The sequence below is a fragment of the Anastrepha ludens genome, chromosome 5 (assembly GCF_028408465.1).
Source record: "Anastrepha ludens isolate Willacy chromosome 5, idAnaLude1.1, whole genome shotgun sequence".
Lineage (NCBI taxonomy): Eukaryota > Metazoa > Arthropoda > Insecta > Diptera > Tephritidae > Anastrepha > Anastrepha ludens.
Genome location: NC_071501.1, coordinates 108,273,943 through 108,294,829, shown reverse-complemented (window position 1 = coordinate 108,294,829; position 20,887 = coordinate 108,273,943). Strand labels below are relative to the sequence as shown.

Below are 20,887 nucleotides of genomic sequence, written 5' to 3'. Positions count from 1 at the left end.
AATTCATTAATCTATTCATCGAAATTTTCATTAGATCTCTACAACTGCTTTGCTTTGGTAACATTATTTTCAATACAGTTTAAATGTTAACAGAAAGCGTCCGGTTGGCCTGAGAAGGCAATCAAATATCAACGAAATAAAGTTTTCTTGAAACGGAAGAAGTTATGCTTGGAAATACTGTGCGGACCTTAAAAAAGGTTTCAGGATGTCACATAACCTCAAATATATAATCAATGAAATAAACTGGTTTTTGCGTATGCGAGTGAGTTCAGAAGGAAAAGAGTGTTGCGTTAAAATGCTGTTAAGATCTTAAAAAACTAAAAATGTTTCTTGGTGTCACATAACCTCAAATATTTATACAGCTTGAAAGTATTATTTAGAGATATTCTGAGCTCAGATTTGATTTCCCTAAGTCAAGGACCTTCAACAAGTTCTAATCTACATAGTTCTTTGTTCTGAAAATCAGTCAAATATTGTCGGTCGGCATAATTTTTTTTTAATTTATCCAGTTGCTTTTTTGCAGTCCTAAGTTCTGCCTTCTCCAAACTGGATAAAGAGGCAAAGCGAATGGGTCTGGTGGTGAACGTAGACAAAACGAAGTACCTGCTGTCTTCAAACAAACAGTCGGCGCACTCGCGTATCGGCACCCACGTCACTGTTGCCAGTTATGATTTCGAGGTTGTAAAAGACTTCGTGTATTTATGTATGTAGAATCTCTCTTGCCAACAAGTGCTACTTTGGACTAAGTAGGCAACTGAGCAGTAAAGTCCCCTCACGACGAACAAAACTAACACTCTACAAGACTCTCATCATGCCCGTCCTAACGTATGGCGCAGAAGCTTGGACGATGACAACATCCGATAAAGCGACGCTTGGAGTGTTTGAGAGAAAGATTCTGCGTAAGATTTTTGGACCTTAGCACGTTGGCAGCGGCGAATATCGCAGGCGATGGAACGATGAGCTGTATGAGCTTTACGACGACATAGACATAGCGCAGCGAATAAAGATCCAGCGGCTACGTTGGCTGGGTCCTGTTGTCCGAATGAATACAAACGATCCGGCTCTGAATGTATTTGATGCAGTACCAGCTGGTGGTAGCAGAGGAAGAGGAAGGCCTCATCTGTGTTGGAAAGATCAGGTGGAGAAGGACTTGGCTTCACTTGGTGTGTCCAACTGGCGCCGGTTAGCGCGAGAAAGAAACGACTGGCGCGCTTTGTTAAACTCGACCAAAATCGCGTAAGCGGTTATAGCGCCAATTAAGAAGAAGTGGTTATTTAAAATACATGCAATAAAGAATTTTCAAACCAATAAGTCAAAAATTACGACTTTTTAATACCTTAAAAAATTAAAGCATTGCACTCATTTTGTTTTTTTTTTCATCTGCTGAAAATAATTGACTGGCAGTTTAAATTTACCAAGGACAAACATTTTGAATTTTGTGAATGGAACAGAAAAGCGACCAAATAATCTTGAAACTACTTCATGGATATACGATGCTTGTTGTTGTTAATATCCAGCATGTCTACTTTTATACTTTACAGTGGGTCAAAATTATACAAATTTTTCCATAAAAATCTTTTTATTACGCGTAAAAAGAGTAAATTTCTTATAATTTATTTGAAATATTATTTTTAAAGATCGATTGCACTATTTTATAAGTATTATTTTTATGCCACATTTAAGCCTTTCCTTTGTAAGGGTGGGTTTGACCCCTTCTTTAATGTGCTCCTTTCTACGGGTATTTTTGGCTTTAAATAATTTTATTTTATTTTTAAAAATATAATAAATAACTAAATTTTAAAAATAAAAATAAAAATTAAATTAATATATTTATTATATTTTAAAATATAACTATTTAAAAAAATAAAAAAATTCGCAGTAAAATGTATGCAATATTCTCTTTTTCAAAATTTTTGTAAAAAAATTTGTATTTTCATACTTTTTTATTTTAAAAAATATAATTAAAAGTATTATATTTTAAAGTATATCTACTTAAAAAACAAAATTTCGCAAAAAAATTAATATCAAATTTTCTTCAAAATTTTTGTGTAAAAAATTTGTATTTTCATATTGACGCCTCTCCCTCAGATATTTTTCTTGTGTTGCTCACTAATATCATAGTTTAAATTATGCTCAGTAATGCCTGAAAATTTCATATCGGGATTCTCATAACTTTTCGAGTTATGTTCAAATACATAAGGGAAGCAAAATGAAAAAATAAGACAAAAATCTGAGAGGCTGTTTTTCAAAAATGACAAAAACTTTTCGCCAAAAATTTTGAACAAACATAAACAATTTTTCTTCAAAAAAAAACAGAATTTACGTATACTTTATACTAAAAAATAGAACAATAACCGAAAATATTTTACTTTGAAATAACAAAAAAATTAAATATATCTCAAAATTAAAAATTTGTTGTCCAAAATTTTTATGCCCAAGCATACAAATAAATTAATTTGCAGAAAAATTTACGATAGTACCTAAAATAGTTGGATTACTTGACATAGAATCGCTCAAGTGCCTCATTTGTGGTGCACAGAATACATTTTTGCAACAGGAGAAAACATTTTTTTTGGTTCCCCCTAATACAATACTTATATGTATAAATTTGTGCATGTGCATGGGTTGATGCGTGGTGCACTACCATTCGGAAGTTCATAAGTTCCAATCGCCGGACATGCAACACCAAGAGATAGGAAATGTTCTTCTTAACAACGATCGCTCCTATGGCAGACTATGGTAAGCCTCCGTGAGAATTTTTGTCATTAAAAAGCTTTTCATAGAAACCACCTGCCATTCGGAGGCGGCGAAAACTGTAGATCTCTGCAATTGTGGAAAAACGGCAAGACGCTCACCACAAATAGTAGGAGAAGCTCGGTCAAACAACCAAGAAGTAATTTTCTTTCAATAAACATAATATTCTTTACAATCAGAAATCGACTTACAACACTTTTTACTTAAGATTTTTGTAGCCAAAGTTCGCAGCTTTGACCTACTAACCTAAAAAACAACTGAAGCATACCGAACTCATAAACTTTATTCGACAAGCCATATGGGCTTATGAAATATGATACTATCAGTATTATTTGGCCACTTTCTTGTTCCCAAAAATTGGGGGAAAGCATTATTTCATTAGGATTATGCAATTAAAATTAAAACCCTAAAGCCGAAACTATTCAAGTTCTTATACAAAACTTATAATCATTAAAGTAAAAGTTCAGTTTTATCAGCAATTTCTCTTTCGATTTGATCGATACATTTAGAGCCTTAGTGGAAGGAACTATGATTGGATTATGAAAAATTCCTTTATGAAATGCATTAAATCAAAATTATTTAGCCCTTAAAGTGCAGATATTTTGGGTGAACTCACATTTTGCACAATAAATATTTAATTGCTTTGTACTCGTATTTAACCGCATACAATTTAGCGCCACTGAGCACTTAGACACTTAACACCACCACGAATGAAATGTAATTGAAATTTAAATTACTTTATTTCGTATTTTTGCGCGCTTTATACGTAGTTTAATTGAACGCGTCCGATTGCCAACTGAAACTTACATCTTGACCAGTTAACTGTTGTTTGTAAGTACACATGAAATTTAAGCCCGCCAAGCATTCAAGCACTGGAATAGCCCAGGCTTGATTTTGAAAAATCAAAACCAACCGCCACTGAAACGAATGCTGAAGAAGAAAACCAATGAAAAAGGCGAGAAGCGAAGATGGCGAAGCAGCACAAAGAAATTCAGCAATAAAAAAAATTTAAAATTTATCCAAGCGATGCACATTTCAACGAGGAAATATGCTGGGAAATGGTTTGTTTGGGGAACAAGTTGTCGCTGGAGCTATGTATGCATAAGTTGCCAACAAAAACAAAGCAAAAAAATACAAAAACAAAACGCAAAACGCAAAACATTAAGAAAAGAAGGTATACCGGTATGTACAGGAAAATTGATAATTATGTTTTCTCTCAAAATATTGCAAAATTAAATGCTTGAATGCAGAAAGCATGGAGCAGAGCTTTGCCAAAGTGGTGTGAGAAAAGTCAATTCAAGTGATTGTACAGTGTGCGTTTTTATGGTCGGCTATATTAAATAATAACTGTTTTATGTTTCTTCTTCTTCTTGATTGACGCGATACTCGTTAAGCGAATCATGTTAATCAGCGCCAGTTGGATACACCAAGTGAAGTAAAGTCCTTCTAGTCCGGGAGTCAGGGGTCATTTCGACCTCATCATTTCATGCCGACTGATTTTAATACTGAAGGCAGACGCCATCCAATGGATGATGAAACCCACCGTCAGCTGGTCCAGTAGTGGGATGCTGCGAAACGTGTCGAAAAAAAATTTTTAACACCTCATTTAAAACCCGCTGAAATTTTTTTGTGCTGCGCCGTAGAGGGGGGGGAAATACGTCAGCTGTACAGATGGACTTGTAAAAAAATTGAAAAGTAAAACTACTTTATGCCAATTGAATTTTTTTTACATAATTTTAGACACATATGAAAATATAATAATGATGGACAGCTGCGTTTATAGCGGCGGGAAGACCGTTAGCCGAAGCATTGAAAATTCCGCGCGCCGCCGAGATGTACTATATGTATGAACGCAATGATACAGCCGGCGTAAAGCCCATACAGCTCATTGCTACATCACCTACGATATTCGCCGTCGCCAACGTGCAAAGGTAAAAAAAATCTTGCGCAGAATCTTTCTCTAAAACACTCTTCATTAGATATCGTCATCGTCCAAGCTTCTGCGCCATACATTACAATTTTTTCATCATCGTCTTAGATTAAATATCCGACTGAGCCAAAGGAATGCCTGTCAAACACAATTACGAGTATTCCTGTCTTTGAGCAAAGTGTGCCCCAAAATACCCTTTCAGGACAATACTTAAGTTATTTAACTCTCTCTTCTTTTAAAAAGAACTTTGCTCCTTGAAATAGAGCTACACATTTTCGAGCAACGCAAATTTGCAACGAGATTGGCCAGTGCCAATGCACTTATTGTGGAAGTGGTGTAGAGAACAAATTTCTTACTTATGCACAGCTGTGTTCAAGCTCGATGGGAGCTGATGGACTGAATGGGGTAGTGTTTATTAGAAAAACTTAAACATATCATTCAGTTTGCGCCTGAACTATTATTGTAGCTTATTTCAGGCCATGATGACGGCTATATTAAAGCCGCATCACTGATATAGCGTTTTTCAATAGGTGCGCTTCAACTTTTTTCCGATAGGGAGGGCGAACGACGCAATATTTTTTATTTTTCGCTTGTCATTTGTAAACTTCATTAGTATACATTTCATCATGGAACGCTACACACTTGAGCAACAATTGAAAATCGTGCAAATTTTTTATGAAAATAATCGTTCTGTTGCTCGAAAATGATCCAGATTTTTTCCAAAAAATCATCTTCAGTGATGAAGCTCACTTTTGGCTCAATGGCTTTGTCAACAAGCAAAATATGCGTTACTGGGCAGAAAGCAATCCACACGTTATTCATGAGGCACCTTTGCATCCCGAAAAAATCACTGTTTGGTGCGGTTTACATGCCGGCGGCGTAATTGGCCCATATTTTTTCGTTGACGAGAACGATCGCCACGTTACTGTGAATGGAAATCGATACCGCGACATGATAAACGATTATTTTTGGCCGCAATTGAATGGTATGGACTTAGACGACATGTGGTTTCAACAGGACGTGGCCACAAGCCACACAGCACACGCTACAATTGATTTGTTGAAGAGTAAGTTCGATGAGCGCATTATTTCCAGAAATGGACCGGTCGAATGGCCGCCGCGCTCGTGTGTTTTGACGCCTCTAGACTATTTTCTTTGGGGTTATGTGCAGTCATTTGTCTACACTAACAAGCCGGCGACGATTTGTGAGCTCAGAGCCAATATTGAACGCGAAATTGCTGGAATTTCGGCCGATTTATGCAAAAGAGTGGTCGAAAATTGGGTTCAACGATTGGACTTCGTAAAACGTGCACGCGGTGGTCATGCAAAAGAAATCGAATTTCATACTTAAATGTATATATTCAAACTCGATAATAAAAAAAAAATTAGTTAAAAAAGTCAAACCGTTTGTGTTTTATTCAAAAAAGTTCAAAAGTTGAAGCGCTCTTATTGATAAACGCTTTACAATTCCACGTATTTGCGATACGACCTACATTTTCGCTGTCAGAAAGTTAGCCATTAAATCCCTGGAAAAAAAGATTACTGCTATTACAAGTGGCTGCATTGCCTGAGTGCTAGGCCAGTGCGATACAATGACAGGTTAGCGTGCTAGACGTGGTATATACCTACACAAGGTATTGCCTTACAAACCTGCAAACTTCTAATTAATCAAGATATTCAGTCGGCACAATCAGTAGACAAAAAATTTGTGTAGCAACCGGGGTCCGTTTTGTACAAGCACATTGACTGAATGGCTTTTACGCTCCTACACTGGGTGCTCCCTGGAACGACTTCTGAAGAAGTGGCCAAGATGTGGAGAGGGATGAGGCCATACAATACCTTCTCTATCGCTGCCCTGGTCTATCTATGCAATGGGCTCAAACACTCGACCAGAACTGCTTTAAAAAACGTGAGGCTATCGGCTCCATGTGCATAAGGAACTTGATGTAATTGTGGTTGTGATTCATCAGCATAAACTTCTGTCTCGGATGACTCGATTGTATTTATTTTATAATACCAATAATAGCAATCAATGCAATTGTAATTACTAAAATCGGCGAACTAGCACCGAACAGTTCACTCACTCACAGACACGTCTACCCACGTTGGCAGGTTAAACAGTACTTGACTGAGGAGGGAATTGAGCAGTAACATTGGGGAGCAGTAACATTGGGGGAGTAACATGGGGGCATAAGGCGCCCAGCATAACTATCAGGTTGCACCAACTCTATCCGACCAATGGAATTCTTATGATTTTATTAGCAGTAAAATTACTCTCTCACTGATACATTATTTTGATTAAATCACACCAAATAAGCAACAATTTACTACACACAAACATTTTTATATTTAAACCTTAATATTCAATACAAAATTATCTATCAAATCTTCCAACATATCCGTCAATCTCTCTCTATAAATTACGTCAGTGCGAAAAGCTTCCAAACACATGTCCACACGCTTGGCATCGAAAAAGTCACTGAAACCATTCGCTGATGACGTCACAGCCTGAGCCACTGCTGGAGGTAAAATTGTCAAATGCGAGAAAAGCAAACTTTCGATGGGTCCGACGATTCGGAACTTCTCCGCGGTCTCGTAGAATTCTTGACGCGGCAAGTAGTCTTCAATATTCAACTGCTCACTCTTCAGGAACTCCGTCATAAAACGATAGTAGTCACAAAGTAATTCGGATAAATGTTGCTTGCGGAAGTTACTGCTCGTCGGTATAGTGAGAACAGTCATCAAGTCCACCATAGGTGGGGCATACCGCGCCAGTTGGAAGTCCACCAAGCGGCTCTGTTGAGGCAATGCTCCAAATTTGCCATACTGAAACATAACATTATTTGCCCACAAGTCAGCATGGGAAAACACATTCAAATATTTGTCTGACGTCTGAGTGAACTCGAAGATCATTGCCATGCGTTGCGGAAATTCACTTAAAATATAGTCCAGGTTTTCTTGATATTTCGGTAGTAGTTTTATCAGTTCTGCAAATACGCGATTCGCGTTATTGAAGTTTTGCGAGCGCACGTGTGTCTCCGAAATACCCAACGGATAGGCATTCTCCACCACCGCGTCGGGATATAACTCATTCAGCTTACGGCCACGACGCACCTCATAAACAATCGAACTGGCATGCAACGCAGCCAGTGTTTTCAGTGCACAATGGAGGTACTCATAGTTTAGTAAACCATCACGTTCGGCACCCATGCGGAATTCCTGATCGCCAAGGTGCTCGAAGACAAGTAATCGCTCATCGGCGTAGTAACACTTTGGCGCCACATTGGGATAGATTTTCTGCAATTCGGGTAACACTTCACGGTAGACATGCACTTCCTTTTTAAAAAGACCAAATTCTTCTATATAATCCATGTGGGAAGCCACCTCTATTATTGGAGATTTAGTAAAGAAATGTAGTTTTTCAAAATGCTCTTGGCCATCAACATCAATACGGCGCACATTCAGTTTGAGAATTTGGTGGCGGCCAAAAAAGCCGGAAATTGTGTCAGCGTTGGATGAATGCTCATAGCTGAGCACCTCAAATGTGCATGGCTGATTGGAGTGATGGTTGAGTTCGTGATAGCGTTGACAGAGATTTTGTAAGGCAATGCTGCTCAATTCAATTGTAGTAGCCATTTTGTGGAGGAATAGAATAAACAGCAACAGGAGCACTTAAATTTTTATACAAATTTCTGAACTCAAGTAGTTAGTGAATCAGAATGGCGCGGAATTTAGAAGTTGCTGAACTTTTATCCATGTTTAGTGCCTTCTAATTTATAAGGAGATTGTAAGCGTTCAACCAACTTGAGTGAAATGCATCTTTTGCGCATAGAAGCTTAATAACGCACACAAAAATAGACATTAATTTCTTTATTTGCTTTATTCCGTATTTTATTTGATATCTAAGATGTCGACGAGATTAGAAGTTTTAATGCAAATCAGAGTGTGTACAGAGTACAGTTGTGAAAATGAAAAGAGATTTTCTGAATGTGAATTAGGGACAAAATATCCCTTGCAGTAAATAACTTCAAAATTATTTCTGTTAATTAAGCAGGTGAATATAATTTCTGGTAAACGTGTGAAAGGACAAATTGTATTATACTAAGTAGATGGGGGTGTATATACCTAGCGGGGAAGATCTTGTATTTTGGATGGTATGCCTAGCGATTCACCAACATCGAGAGCAAAGCAGAATGACCATTTCCTTACTGGTAATGGGGAAATGGACGACACTCGGCAGTCACTTTTGTAAATGAATCAAGCAGAAGCTTCCCAAAATATTGCAAAGCAAAAAAAAAATATTTGCTTCTTTTTGTTTGTTCCATTCAGTTGCGAGTTACAGGGAGATGCAAGCCAGCAAAGAGAAATTTGGTACGTTTTATATGTAGTTTGTCTTTGATTAAGCGAAAATGCGAGCCAGGTCGCTGAAATTGTGAAAGGTGTTTATGGTGCCGAGGCTGTAATAGGTGAACGTGCAATTTTGGTTTCGTAGATTCGGTTTTTTGTCATATTTCATGTTAAAGAAAATGTCGATAATGTCTACAGAATCACTGAAATAATCCAAGTCGTAGCATTGTCCAGTAGCTAAAGATGGACCACAAAATAGTTTCAAGCCATTTGCGCAAAAATTTTACTCAAACGTAACTGATTTCTTTTTTCCCAAACTGATATACATCCATTCATGTACAACAAAATTAATCACCCTATTGGAAAATTTATAATTTTTATAAATGGTCGAAATAAAGATCTCCATCACTCAAAATCAGTTTTTGTTTTTAAATTACTATGAAAATGTATTCAAAAACAAAATTGGATGATTAGTTTTGCGCCACCTCATATGAAAAGAAAATAAATTTTTCAAAATAGCATCACTCAAAACTACTTTCTCAATTTTAATATTTTTTATGTCATTCGAAAGCCTATGGATTGTAGATGGTTTGGGTGTAACAGTTATTTTTTCTGGGTGTTGCCACTTGGTTTTACTTAAAAAACTAATTTATTGAAAAATAAATAGCATAATTACTGCAAATTTTTTTAGAGAAATATGGTCCAAAAATATTTTTTTATAGCGTTGCCACCTGAAGTTTATTGGCAAGATAGCAAATTATCAAACATTTTAGTTGAATATTAATATATAGTATGAAATGTATGAAATGTAATGAAAAACAAGCTTTAATAGAAAAATATTTTAGCCAGAGTTGCCACCTATTTTTTATAAACTACGAAATATGTTGGAAAAATATTATGTGTATCTATATTACATAATATGCTACAAATTTAATCCAATAATATTTTAATGAAAGGTGTTGCCACTTGTTTGTACATATATAAAAATACTTATTGGATCGTAGATGGTTTGGGTGTAACAGTTATTTTTTCTGGGTGTTGCCAGTTGTTTTCATTTAAAAAACGTGTTGCATTAGAAAATAAACTTTACTATTAGTGGCAAATTTCTGGTGCAAATATGTTCCAAAACACAATTTTCCTGATAGCGCCTAAAGTTTATTGGGAAGATAGCAGTTTATCAAACATTTCAGGTGAATATTAAGATAAGGTATAAAGTCAAAAGCGTTTAAATAAGCTTTAATTCAAAAATAGTTTAACCAATGTTGCCACCTATTTTGTAGAAATTAAGGAATATTTTACAAAAATATTATGTGTATATTATATAAAATGTTACAAATTTAGTCCAGTAAGATTTTATTAAAAGGTGTTGCCACCTAATTAAAAAAAAATTAATATCAAAAATCAACTCGAGGTTAGGATATGGGTATGAAATATGTGTTCAATGGAATGAACAAAGTTTTATTTGTGTATGGGGTTGCCGCATATAGTAAAAACTAGTATAGATGAATTAATAGGCAGAGACGCCCATAAGATAGGCGTACAGACACATAACTTCTGTAAAAGGTGACTGAATGAGGAAGAGGAAGATATGATTTAGGACCTTCTGTGTCCATTGTCCTGCGCTATCTACACGTAGATTAGCCCCTTTACATCGACATTTTTTTTAATAATTGGCAGCTCTCAGTACTGTGGAAATCAGAGATCTTCTAACATTTTTGAGAAGCTTACGCTGGTTTTAGGAAAATTCACTAAGTATTTTGTTTAGCAAGCTAAGCCATGTTTGCTACTAAAAAATCAACTTATTATATTGAAGCAAGCGAGTTGGATAACCAGGTAAGGATCACAAAAACGTCAGATCACATCATAAACAACTTCGAGGGCGTAGCTGGAAACTTTTGTTAAATCCATCATTTAGTGTTTCTTTTGAACCACCAGACTATCAGTTGTTGCGGTCACTGCAAAACTCCCTTAAAGAGTAAAGTAGAATTCAAGCGGATCATGTCGAACTTGTTTTAGTTTCAAAGAGTTTCCTGCACAAAAAAATCTACACTGACGGAAGATGGCTGTACATAAAAAACCTGCAAAAGTTCATCAATCAAGTTCGGTTATATAATAATTTGTTTAAAAACGGTCATTGCTTTATAAGTTCAAAATATTTTAATTTGGATCAAATTTGTAAGCAAAGAATTTAGATAACCCGGAGTGAGAATTTCACTTGAGTACTACAACTTTAATGCTCACGCGTGTAGAGGTTTTTGTGGGGAAAACCAAGTTCTTACATATTACATTTATCTGATAAGTTAGTACTCGTACAGTGTGCAGCCAAGCAATTGGGATGCTCAAATTAAGTTCTGGAATCAGTGGTGATATGCCCATTAATATTTTCCATTTTCCCTCCACCAAAACAAAGTTTGTGTACAGAGGGAAAACAGTATTAACGCCGCCCAATTTGCGCCTTCAATTTGTCCGCAAATGCGGCTTCTTAACATTAGAACAAAAAGCAACTGTATCAAAGTATGCGGGGATGATCACAAGTCGAGTTTTGTGTACTACGACAAGTAAAGTATGCCAAATGTCTTCCGGAAAGATATACCGCCACAGAGCTTATCGCAGAAAATACAGAAATAAAAAATATTAAAATACTATTAAAAAGAATATCAAAATAAAAAAAGGCTTATCATTCGCAGCGTGCTGATTGCCTCTTTTCCCACTGTATACGAGTATCTAACCTGTGGAATTATTAAAAAATATGGGCCCACTGTAGTTGCATATCAAATGCATCTGGAGATAAAAATTACTTTATTATAGTATTTGTATAACAGCAAAGTCGCATAATGATTTAGAAATGTGCCAAAGCGCTAAAGACAATAACTGACACTTCTCGAGAGGCAGAAAGTCTCAAATTTGACTGCTTTTCAGTAATAATGTTTTCACAGGCGAGTTACAATATCTCTACAAACAGCAATTTAAAAAAAAAAATTAAAAACTTCTTGTTTTTTCAGTCATTCGAGGAAAATAAAGTAGAAAAACGCAAGGGCTCTATTTTTATACGAAAGTTCTTTTCTTCGCTTTCTTAATTTTATTTACCAAAATTTACTAGGGATAGGCAGAATTGATACTGAAAGTGTTTGAATCTCAAAAGAAATGGCGGTACCGAAAATATTTTATTACAAAATGAAGGGTCTTAAGGGAAGGTCAGAATGTTAACCCTGGGCAAACCGCTGTTCGAGAGTCTCGAACAACTATTTGACTTAGATGTCAACAACCTTATTCGGTTCCTGAATCGCATAGGCTGGATATAATCATGCAAATAACTGGTAAACAAGTTGCTAACGACGATGTGGCAACAAAATGGTGCGGAAGCGCTAGTTGGATTCTGGACTAATCACCACTTAAACCAACCAACCAACCAAGGGTCTTTTAAAAGACGCACCTAGATGTTGCTTTCAAATAAAACATGTAAAAATTAAGATTCTTTTCGGCTCCACTATTTTTTAATTCAAAATACGGCTCTTAACTATTACACTATATATGAAAAATGACATCGTTACAATGTCCGTCATGAGCATCAGCTAAAATCCACCAAACAGTAGCCATCGATTGATGAACGCCTAGTTGTTGAGAACGTCGAGATATCGAGGTTGAAGGTTGAAGGTTTCTCAGTATCACTTTACGTTACAGCACCACTATTTTTAACAGAACGTGCAGTTTTTTGTCTGCTAGCCCTTTTTCTATTCTCCACAGAATCAGTTTCTTTCACCAACCTTTGAATTATCGACTCATTCGGACGATTATTTCCATTAAAAATCACGAATTTTGCGATATGTTGTTCCTAGAGTTGACCCATTTTCAAAATAGGTATCAAAATTGACATAAAAAAAGACACTATCAAGCGATTATTCACTACTGACATCTTGGTGTTACTTTTGAGAGACCCTTTGTATTACCTGAAGTAAAAAGTTCTGAATATTTTCCGCTGGATGTCTGTAGTGAGCCATAATTTGAAAGTTTTTACAATTTTTTTTTTAATTGTTTGCGGCTGGTGCAACCAAAGTTAATCCATTCAAGCTGGTATCAGTAGAATAACTGATTTATTCGCTTTAGTACACAAATTTCAAAAATACTTGTATGGGTTTTGTTCACATAGTTCATTGTTTAGATTCTGAAGTGAAAATTCATGTTTGTAAGTTTGTGTTTTTTGTTTGTTGAAGGTGGAAAGACCTATCTGTCTCTTGATCTCGTCCCTGCTTGGCAGGAAGTTAATGCGGTGGCAAGAGGAGCTAAAGTCACTAGATTCGTTCACAGGAGAACGCCGCAGGGTGGTGCCCTTTCGCCCCTACTTTGGCTAGTTGCTATTGACGAAGTTTTGATAATGCTAAATACGGGTGGGGTTAAGGTAGTAGTATACGCCGATGACTTGGTCCTAATGGTATCGGGACCGTTTTCCTCAGTTATAGCTGAGATTTTGGAAAGGTACTGGCTGTGCTCAGTCGCTGGGCTACCAATTGCGGCCTCCGGGTCAACTCTGACAAAACGAAGCTGGTACTATTTACCAGAATATATAAACCTCCACCCTTTCGACTTCCCAAATTAAACAACCACGTTCTCCGTTTTCATGGGAAATTATACCTAACTTGGACTTAAACTACCGAATACAGCTAGTGTTTTTCAAGCCGAAGTCTTTGCGATCCTGCAGGCATGCAAAATGCTTAGAGAACGCGGGAGCGAGGAGATATTAACATTTTCACCGATAGTCAAGCCGCGATTAAAACTCTGTCGACGCCATGGTGCAGAACGAAATTAGTACCCTAGTAAGGAGGAGATCAAATCTCTTGGGTATGCAGGTAACATTTATCTGATCTGAGTGCCAGGATATAAGAACATAGAGGGAAATGAAATTGCTGATGAGCTTGCCAGGAAGGGTACTGAATTGGCCTCAGAGATCTCCTACCCGGTCATCGGCATCCCACTGACAGTTGTTAAAGGGGAAATGTACAAATTATTTCTCAGAAAAGAGCAGAAAAGATGGAGCTGCATTTCTTCATGTGCTATGTCGAAAACCCTTTGGGCGCAGTACAATATACGAAGGACTTAGAAAGTCCTTTGGACTCCTCGCCATTCATTTTCCAAACTTGTAGCTGTGCTTACCGGTCACTGGATGATTTGCACACCCTCGGAAAAGCTTGGGTTATGATTTAACCCCCATTGCAGAAGCTGTGGGGACCTTTCTGAGAAGTAGATTGTTGAGCACTTTCTCTGTAAATGGCCGGGTTTGGCAGCTAGACGATTAAGGGCACTGGGTGCTCCTTTCTTCGACAGCCTCGCGCAGCGCGCCAACTTAAATCCCTTCAATCCATCTCCATTATATCAACTGCTCTGGCTGGCTATAGATATCTGCCTGTTGGAGGTCTCATAATGGTATTAAATTTGCGGTTCAGTGCTGCTTGAAGAGTGCCAGACTGGCACTCCAACCATTTCACCTACCTACCTATCTTGGTGAAGTCAAGACGAATCTTTAAGCACAAAATTAAATGACAAAAAGCCGTTCCATTCGCACTATCGTCGTATGCTTCTCGCATCAGAGGCATGCCAGTTGTTCAACGCAGTTTGCCCTTTTCTTTTTTTTCTATTTTTCTTTTCTATTTCTATTTATCTTTTGCTGTGACATTCCAATGTACAAAACGTTGTTGTTAGTCTAGTGCCATCACCTTTAATGAATGCGTTTTGGGTGAAGCCATAGTGTAATGATATAAAGTGCGTCAGGTAGAAATGGCGCTCATTTTCAGTATGAAAACTTCGCATTTATATAGTAATTTTATTTTTCAGTGTGCCCATGTGAGCACTAGAGTAGCGGATTTGATTTTTTTTTATTATTGGTCTTTAAATTGTAAAGTCTTATTTAAATTACCCCTAAACTCTCAATCTTTGCTTGCTCTTATTGTTTTTGCTCTACAACAATTTGCCTTGATTCCGCCTCATTCTTTAAAAAATAGTTTCAGAAATGAAAATAATTAAATTTCCAATGTGCGAATATCAAACTGGCTGGCACAATTTATATAAGCCATCTTCGATTTGCTACTTCTCTGCTTACTTTGTTTGACGAAAAATTCCCATGTGAAAGCAACAACAAATTTATCGAACAAGATTCGCCCCTAGCGATTGATATTAAGCAAGTTTAATTAAATACTAACACTCATTAAGGGGGGCCTCTTATCACTCGGCTTCAAAAAATCGATTTTTTTTTACTACAATCGATAGATATTATACAGGAGAATATGCCCTCAAAATTTTATAGCGGAATTCAAAGTGATTTCGGAGTTACAGGCCTGTGTAACTCGAAACCACGTTGTAAGATTAAAAAAAACGACGAAAGTTATCTTTTTAAACCGATAATCTGTATAAAGATAATTAAAATGCGCAACTAATTAACTAACAAAATACAAAACAAAAATCATTTTTTAATGTTATTTAACACCTTTTTTGAAAAAAAATAGCGAAAAACGAACTTTTTTTCAATAATTAATTGTGTGTTCTTTTTTTCATATTTTTATACAAGAGTAGTCTATTATATGCGGGAAAGCCTTCTGAATAAGACAGTATTTTTTTTTTTTGTGTTTCAGGTGAAAGCTACGACCGTAATCTTACACGCCGTTTTACTAGCGCGCAACGAGTATTTTTATTTATGTTAAAAAATTGTTTATTACTCTTCTAGGCATGATGCCTTCAAATATATGCAAAATATTATTCCTGTGTGTGGTTTTTTCGCCTCGAAAAAAAATTGAGAAAAACACCTTTTTTGAAGCCACTGATAGGAGGCACCCCTTAAGTGCTTCGGAACAAATGGAATTTATGCATATTTATTTTTTTAACACTACTCCTTAACGCATGGCGAAACGAATGCGAGGTTGGGGGGAAATCATTTCTTGGTAGATGGCTGTAGTGATCGATAACTCGTAAAGTATCAATAAAGCAATTCAAAGTTTGTATCTGTTGCCGCGGTGGCATTTCACACTAAAAAAAGTATTTTGATGTTTTTTTCTGTTGTGAGTTACAGAGTGTTAATGTTTATTCGGTACATTCTACAATTTCTCTTTGATAAAGGCCAAAACGCAGGCCAGGCCACTGAAATTGTGAATGCTATTTGCAGTGCCTGTTTGGGTACTGTAACAGATAATCACGTACAATTTTGGTGATTGCGTTCAGGCATTTTTGATGTTGAAGAAAAAAATAAAAGAAGTAAAATTGCAGAAGTAATCGGAGTTGACCGGCATCTTAGTAGTCGTAGCATTGCGCTGGAACTTTAAACCGTTTGCTCATATTTTGCGTGAATCCACTTGTTCGTTACATATTTCCAATAGGCAAAAGAGAGGAAATTCCATAACTTCTCCAGTACCAGAAATACGAAGGTAAAAAGTCGGAAAAGGCAACCAAGAAAATTTATGCTGTTTACGGATCCAACACAGCAACCGATGCTACGGCGAAATAGTGCTTCTAATCATTGCATTCAAGTAATAAATATTAACGTCGAAAAGGAAGCACGCACTGATGCGACTATCGTCGAGAATATTAATAAAATAATGGAAATCATCCAACCGGGCTGGCTTGAGGGAACTGATAAAATGTGCAAAAGTTATCTAAGAAAACAGAGCACATTTTTTTCTATCTACATCCGATAATACGTTAATTACTTCACTGAAGTAAAGAGAAACGAAAGAAAAAGAGAAAAGCTCACAGGTCTTTTCACTTCACCCAATATTTGTACTCAGTGTTGGTCAATGGAATTATTATAATTTTATTAGCTATAAAATTGATTACTCTCTCACTAAAACATTATTTTAACTAAATCACAACAAATGAGCAACAATTTACTAAACATTTAATACGCAAAAATTTTTTATTTAAATTTTAATATTCAATACAAAATTATCTATCAAATCTTTCAACATATCGGTCAATCTCTCTCTATAAATTTCGTCAGTGCGAAAAGCTTCCAAACACATGTCCACACGCTTGGCATCGAAAAAGTCACTGAAACCATTCGCTGATGACGTCACTGCCTGAGCCACTGCTGGAGGTAAAATTGTCAAGTGCGAGAAAAGCAAACTTTCGATGGGTCCGACGATTCGGAACTTCTCCGCGGTCTCGTAGAATTCTTGACGCGGCAAGTAGTCTTCAATATTCAACTGCTCACTCTTCAGGAATTCCGTCATAAAACGATAGTAGTCAGAAAGCAATTCAGATAAATGTTGCTTGCGGAAGTTACTGCTGGTCGGTATAGTGAGAACAGTCATCAAGTCCACCATAGGTGGGGCATACCGCGCCAGTTGGAAGTCCACCAAGCGACTCTGTTGAGGCAATGCTCCAAATTTGCCATACTGAAACATAACATTATTTGCCCACAAGTCAGCATGGGAAAACACATTCAAATATTTGTCTGACGTCTGAGTTAACTCGAAGATCATTGCCATGCGTTGCGGAAATTCACTTAAAATATAGTCCAGGTTTTCTTGATATTTCGGTAGTAGTTTTATGAGTTCTGCAAATACGCGATTCGCGTTATTGAAGTTTTGCGAGCGCACGTGTGTCTCCGAAATACCCAACGGATAGGCATTCTCCACCACCGCGTCGGGATATAACTCATTCAGCTTACGGCCACGACGCACCTCATAAACAATCGAACTGGCATGCAACGCTGCCAGTGTTTTTAGTGCACAGTGGAGGTGCTCATAGTTTAGTAAGCCATCACGTTCGGCACCCATGCGGAATTCCTGATCGCCAAGGTGCTCGAAGACAAGTAATCGCTCATCGGCGTAGTAACACTTTGGCGCCATATTGGGAAAGATTTTCTGCAATTCGGGTAGCACTTCACGGTAAACGTACACTTCCTTTTTAAAAACGCCATACTCTTCTACGTAATCCATGTGGGAAGCCAACTCTATTATTGGAGATTTTGTAAAGAAATGTAGTTTTTCGAAATGCTCTTGGCCATCAACATCAATACGACGCACGTTGAGTTTGAGAAGCTGATGACGACCAAGGAAGCCGGCAACTGTGTCTGTGTTGGATGAATGCTCGTAGCTGAGCACTTCAAGTGTGCGTGGCTGATTGGACTGATGGTTATATTCGTGATAGCGTTGGCAGAGATTTTGTAAGGCAATGCTGCTCAATTCAATTGTAGTAGCCATTTTGTGGAGGAATAGAATGCACAGCAACAGGAGCACTTAAATTTTTTAAACAAAGTTTTGGGAACTGCGATGTCTGAGACTGAGGGTCTGAACTGAAGTAGTCAATGAAGCAGAATGAGGCTTAATTTAGAATCCGCGGAACTTTTGTCCCTGTTTGTTGGGTTCTAATTTATAAGCAGATTGCAGGCGTTCAACGAACCTGAGTGAAATGTGTCGTATTTGCTTAGAAGCGTTATAATGCACACAAAAAAAGAGATTAATTTCTTTATTTATGTTATTCCGTCTATTATTCTAAGATTTAAGGTGTCGCCGAGATAGAAGAATTAATGTTTTTAAGGGATGAGGGGCGTATCGAAGGCAGCCGACAATTATGTCTGGAAGAATACTCGTAGCTGAGCACCATCATTTCATCAATGATCAATAATAATTTGAGGATGATGAGGCACAAAGTAAACTTTTACCAAAATAAACTTACGAAGGTACTGCCCACATGTATAGTTTTAATTTTAGCAAAAATGCATTGTCTTATCACGGATAATATATATTTTTTTGAGCATCTACAATACTTTATTTGAGTAAGTTGCCGCAATAAAACAGAGATAGTCTCTACTTCTGGGCATACAAATTTCATTGTGGGAGCGCTAAGTATCATAATGATAAAGATAACTACGTAGGTGGTTAGGTAAGTAGAAGTGACTACGCGTGACTACGACGCAACACTTAGACTAAATATAAATACCCATTGTGAACTTCATCACATTCCGTCTTGAAAAATCTCATTGCGCATCTTAAACCTATTTTCTGATTAAGCCAGCTAGAAAAGTTACCACAGTCTCCTTTGAAAGAGGTGCTTTAGAGAAATCTCTTGTTTCTCTCGGTTCAAATAATTTCTGCGCCATCTTTGGAAATACACAACTAGCTTTTCTGCATATCTTCCTTATACAGAATGCCTTTTTAGAGCTCTGACAAGGATACATACATATATTCTTCCCGGTTAGGTAGTTCATACTTTACCTTCACTTCCGATCCCATGCAAACCACGTTTAACAGGAGTTCCAAGAAGATGCATTTTGGCTTCAGTTTGCAAGTGATACTTTCTTTTTCATGAAGATTCGGGTATAAATTTCCTTTGCCCTGCAATGTGATCATCCATCCCGATTCCCACTATATTCATCATCTCGAGCCCAAGTGAGGTGAAATCTCTTCAGTTCGAATGCCTTCCAAAGAGGTCAACGGAATGTCCAGTTCAAGATGAAAAATAAACATGAATGCGATCAAAGCTCCGATTACTACCTGGCTAAAGATAAAATCTACCTCAGAGGTTTGGCTTCAAATTATGCTACAACCTCAACGATCGCTGAAATCACCACCTAGCAATTATCCTGCAACCGAAAAGATGGCCTTCGTCTACTTAGCAGGCTAAAGTTTAAAGATACCTACATATGTAAATAGATTCCTTCACTATCAGGTGATTTGTAGTAGCTTTTACTCAACTTTCGCTTGCTTGAAATTGCTTTCTGGTTCCGAGTTTGGTGCACAAAGTTCTGTGCTACTTGGAAGTGCACTAAATACCCATAAAATCTAAAAGTATAACAGGATGAAACAAAGAGTCATTTGATATTTTGCGAGGTTAGAAAGAAGGCGGGCTATCCTAAAATTTCGCCATGCAGTAAAATATGGTTGACTGCTGCTTCGACAGTGGCATATTTTTGGATTTAGATCCCACTTTCAATGGCTCATTTGCCTGCATAGAAGTTTTCAGAAATTTTTCATTATAGTTGATCTATATTTTTCATCCACTTCAGTTTTTTAATCAGAGTAACCTAGCCATACCGCAGAAGGGAGTTACACTTCATGTAAAGCTTGCCCTCACTACCCTGTGAGACTGAGTAGAATGGAGTGAAGATTTCTCGTTATACAGGTAAAGCCATATCGACACTTATCGTATCATACTAGATACAACTCTGAATTTGAGCACCTCATCCAAGGCCAAAACAACACAAAATACATAAAATCCCCACGAATACGCTGGTTTGGACAGGTAGAAAGAGTGCCAGAACAAAGGGCACCAAAACGAGCCTTCCAGAAACTACCGTTTGGGAAGCGAACTAAGGGTAGACCATAGAAAAGATGGGTAGATGCAGTTATCGCCGATCTCAAAGAGATGAACGGGCAAAACTGGTGGCGCTTAGCAGCGGATCGAAAAATCTGGAGGAAGATAGTTGCGGAGGCAGTGGTTCATCCAGGAGTGTCATGCTAAGGAAGAAGAAGAAAAAGAAGAAAGGTAAAGCCAATTGAGTATTTTGTCAGAGCAATTACTATATTCAGCAATAAGATTTGCTTTATTAAAACAGGTCACTTCAATGCAAAGTAAATATATATATAATGACTATGATTCTAACCCCAAACTGAACCCGAACTTATATAAAGGGTCCGCCATATAACTTTACGGAATTAAAAATGCTACTACTACTCAATATTTTTCCAAACTGTTTTTTTTATTTTGAAGTACAATCCTTCCGGTTAATGATGGAACACAACTTCATTCATTGGACTTTGTACGGCGTCATACCAAGGTCTTTACGGAAAATTCGTCTCAATGATGTCTCCGAAATGTCCAATTGTTGAGAACGACGATGAACTGATGTTCCTGGTGATTCCCGAACACTCTC

The 20,887-nt window shown here is 37.2% G+C and overlaps 3 protein-coding genes across 3 annotated transcripts in view; all 3 read right to left on the bottom strand.

The window, feature by feature from the left end:
• Positions 1 to 3,460, bottom strand: part of LOC128865159 (uncharacterized) — a 51,701-nt gene extending 48,241 nt beyond the window's left edge. Inside the window, exon 1 of the mRNA XM_054105222.1 lies at positions 3,371 to 3,460. Within this exon, the coding sequence (XP_053961197.1) occupies positions 3,371 to 3,372 (2 nt within the window). The 5' untranslated portion in view covers positions 3,373 to 3,460. The remainder of the gene's footprint in view (positions 1 to 3,370) is intronic.
• Positions 3,461 to 7,006: 3,546 nt separating this feature from the next.
• LOC128863062 (uncharacterized) lies at positions 7,007 to 8,474 on the bottom strand. The gene has a single exon (XM_054101961.1). It carries the CDS (start codon positions 8,317 to 8,319, stop codon positions 7,033 to 7,035), a length of 1,287 nt encoding a protein of 428 aa, XP_053957936.1. The 5' UTR covers positions 8,320 to 8,474; the 3' UTR covers positions 7,007 to 7,032.
• Positions 8,475 to 16,837: 8,363 nt separating this feature from the next.
• Positions 16,838 to 18,367, bottom strand: LOC128862999 (uncharacterized). Its single transcript, XM_054101867.1, has one exon. The coding sequence runs from the start codon at positions 18,213 to 18,215 to the stop codon at positions 16,929 to 16,931; it is 1,287 nt and encodes a 428-aa protein (XP_053957842.1). The 5' UTR covers positions 18,216 to 18,367; the 3' UTR covers positions 16,838 to 16,928.
• Positions 18,368 to 20,887: the final 2,520 nt, after the last annotated feature.

Coding starts and splice junctions, on each gene's coding strand:
- LOC128863062 (XM_054101961.1), bottom strand. CDS start 8,319: ATGGCTACTACAATTGAATTGAGCAGCATTGCCTTACAAAATCTCTGT.
- LOC128862999 (XM_054101867.1), bottom strand. CDS start 18,215: ATGGCTACTACAATTGAATTGAGCAGCATTGCCTTACAAAATCTCTGC.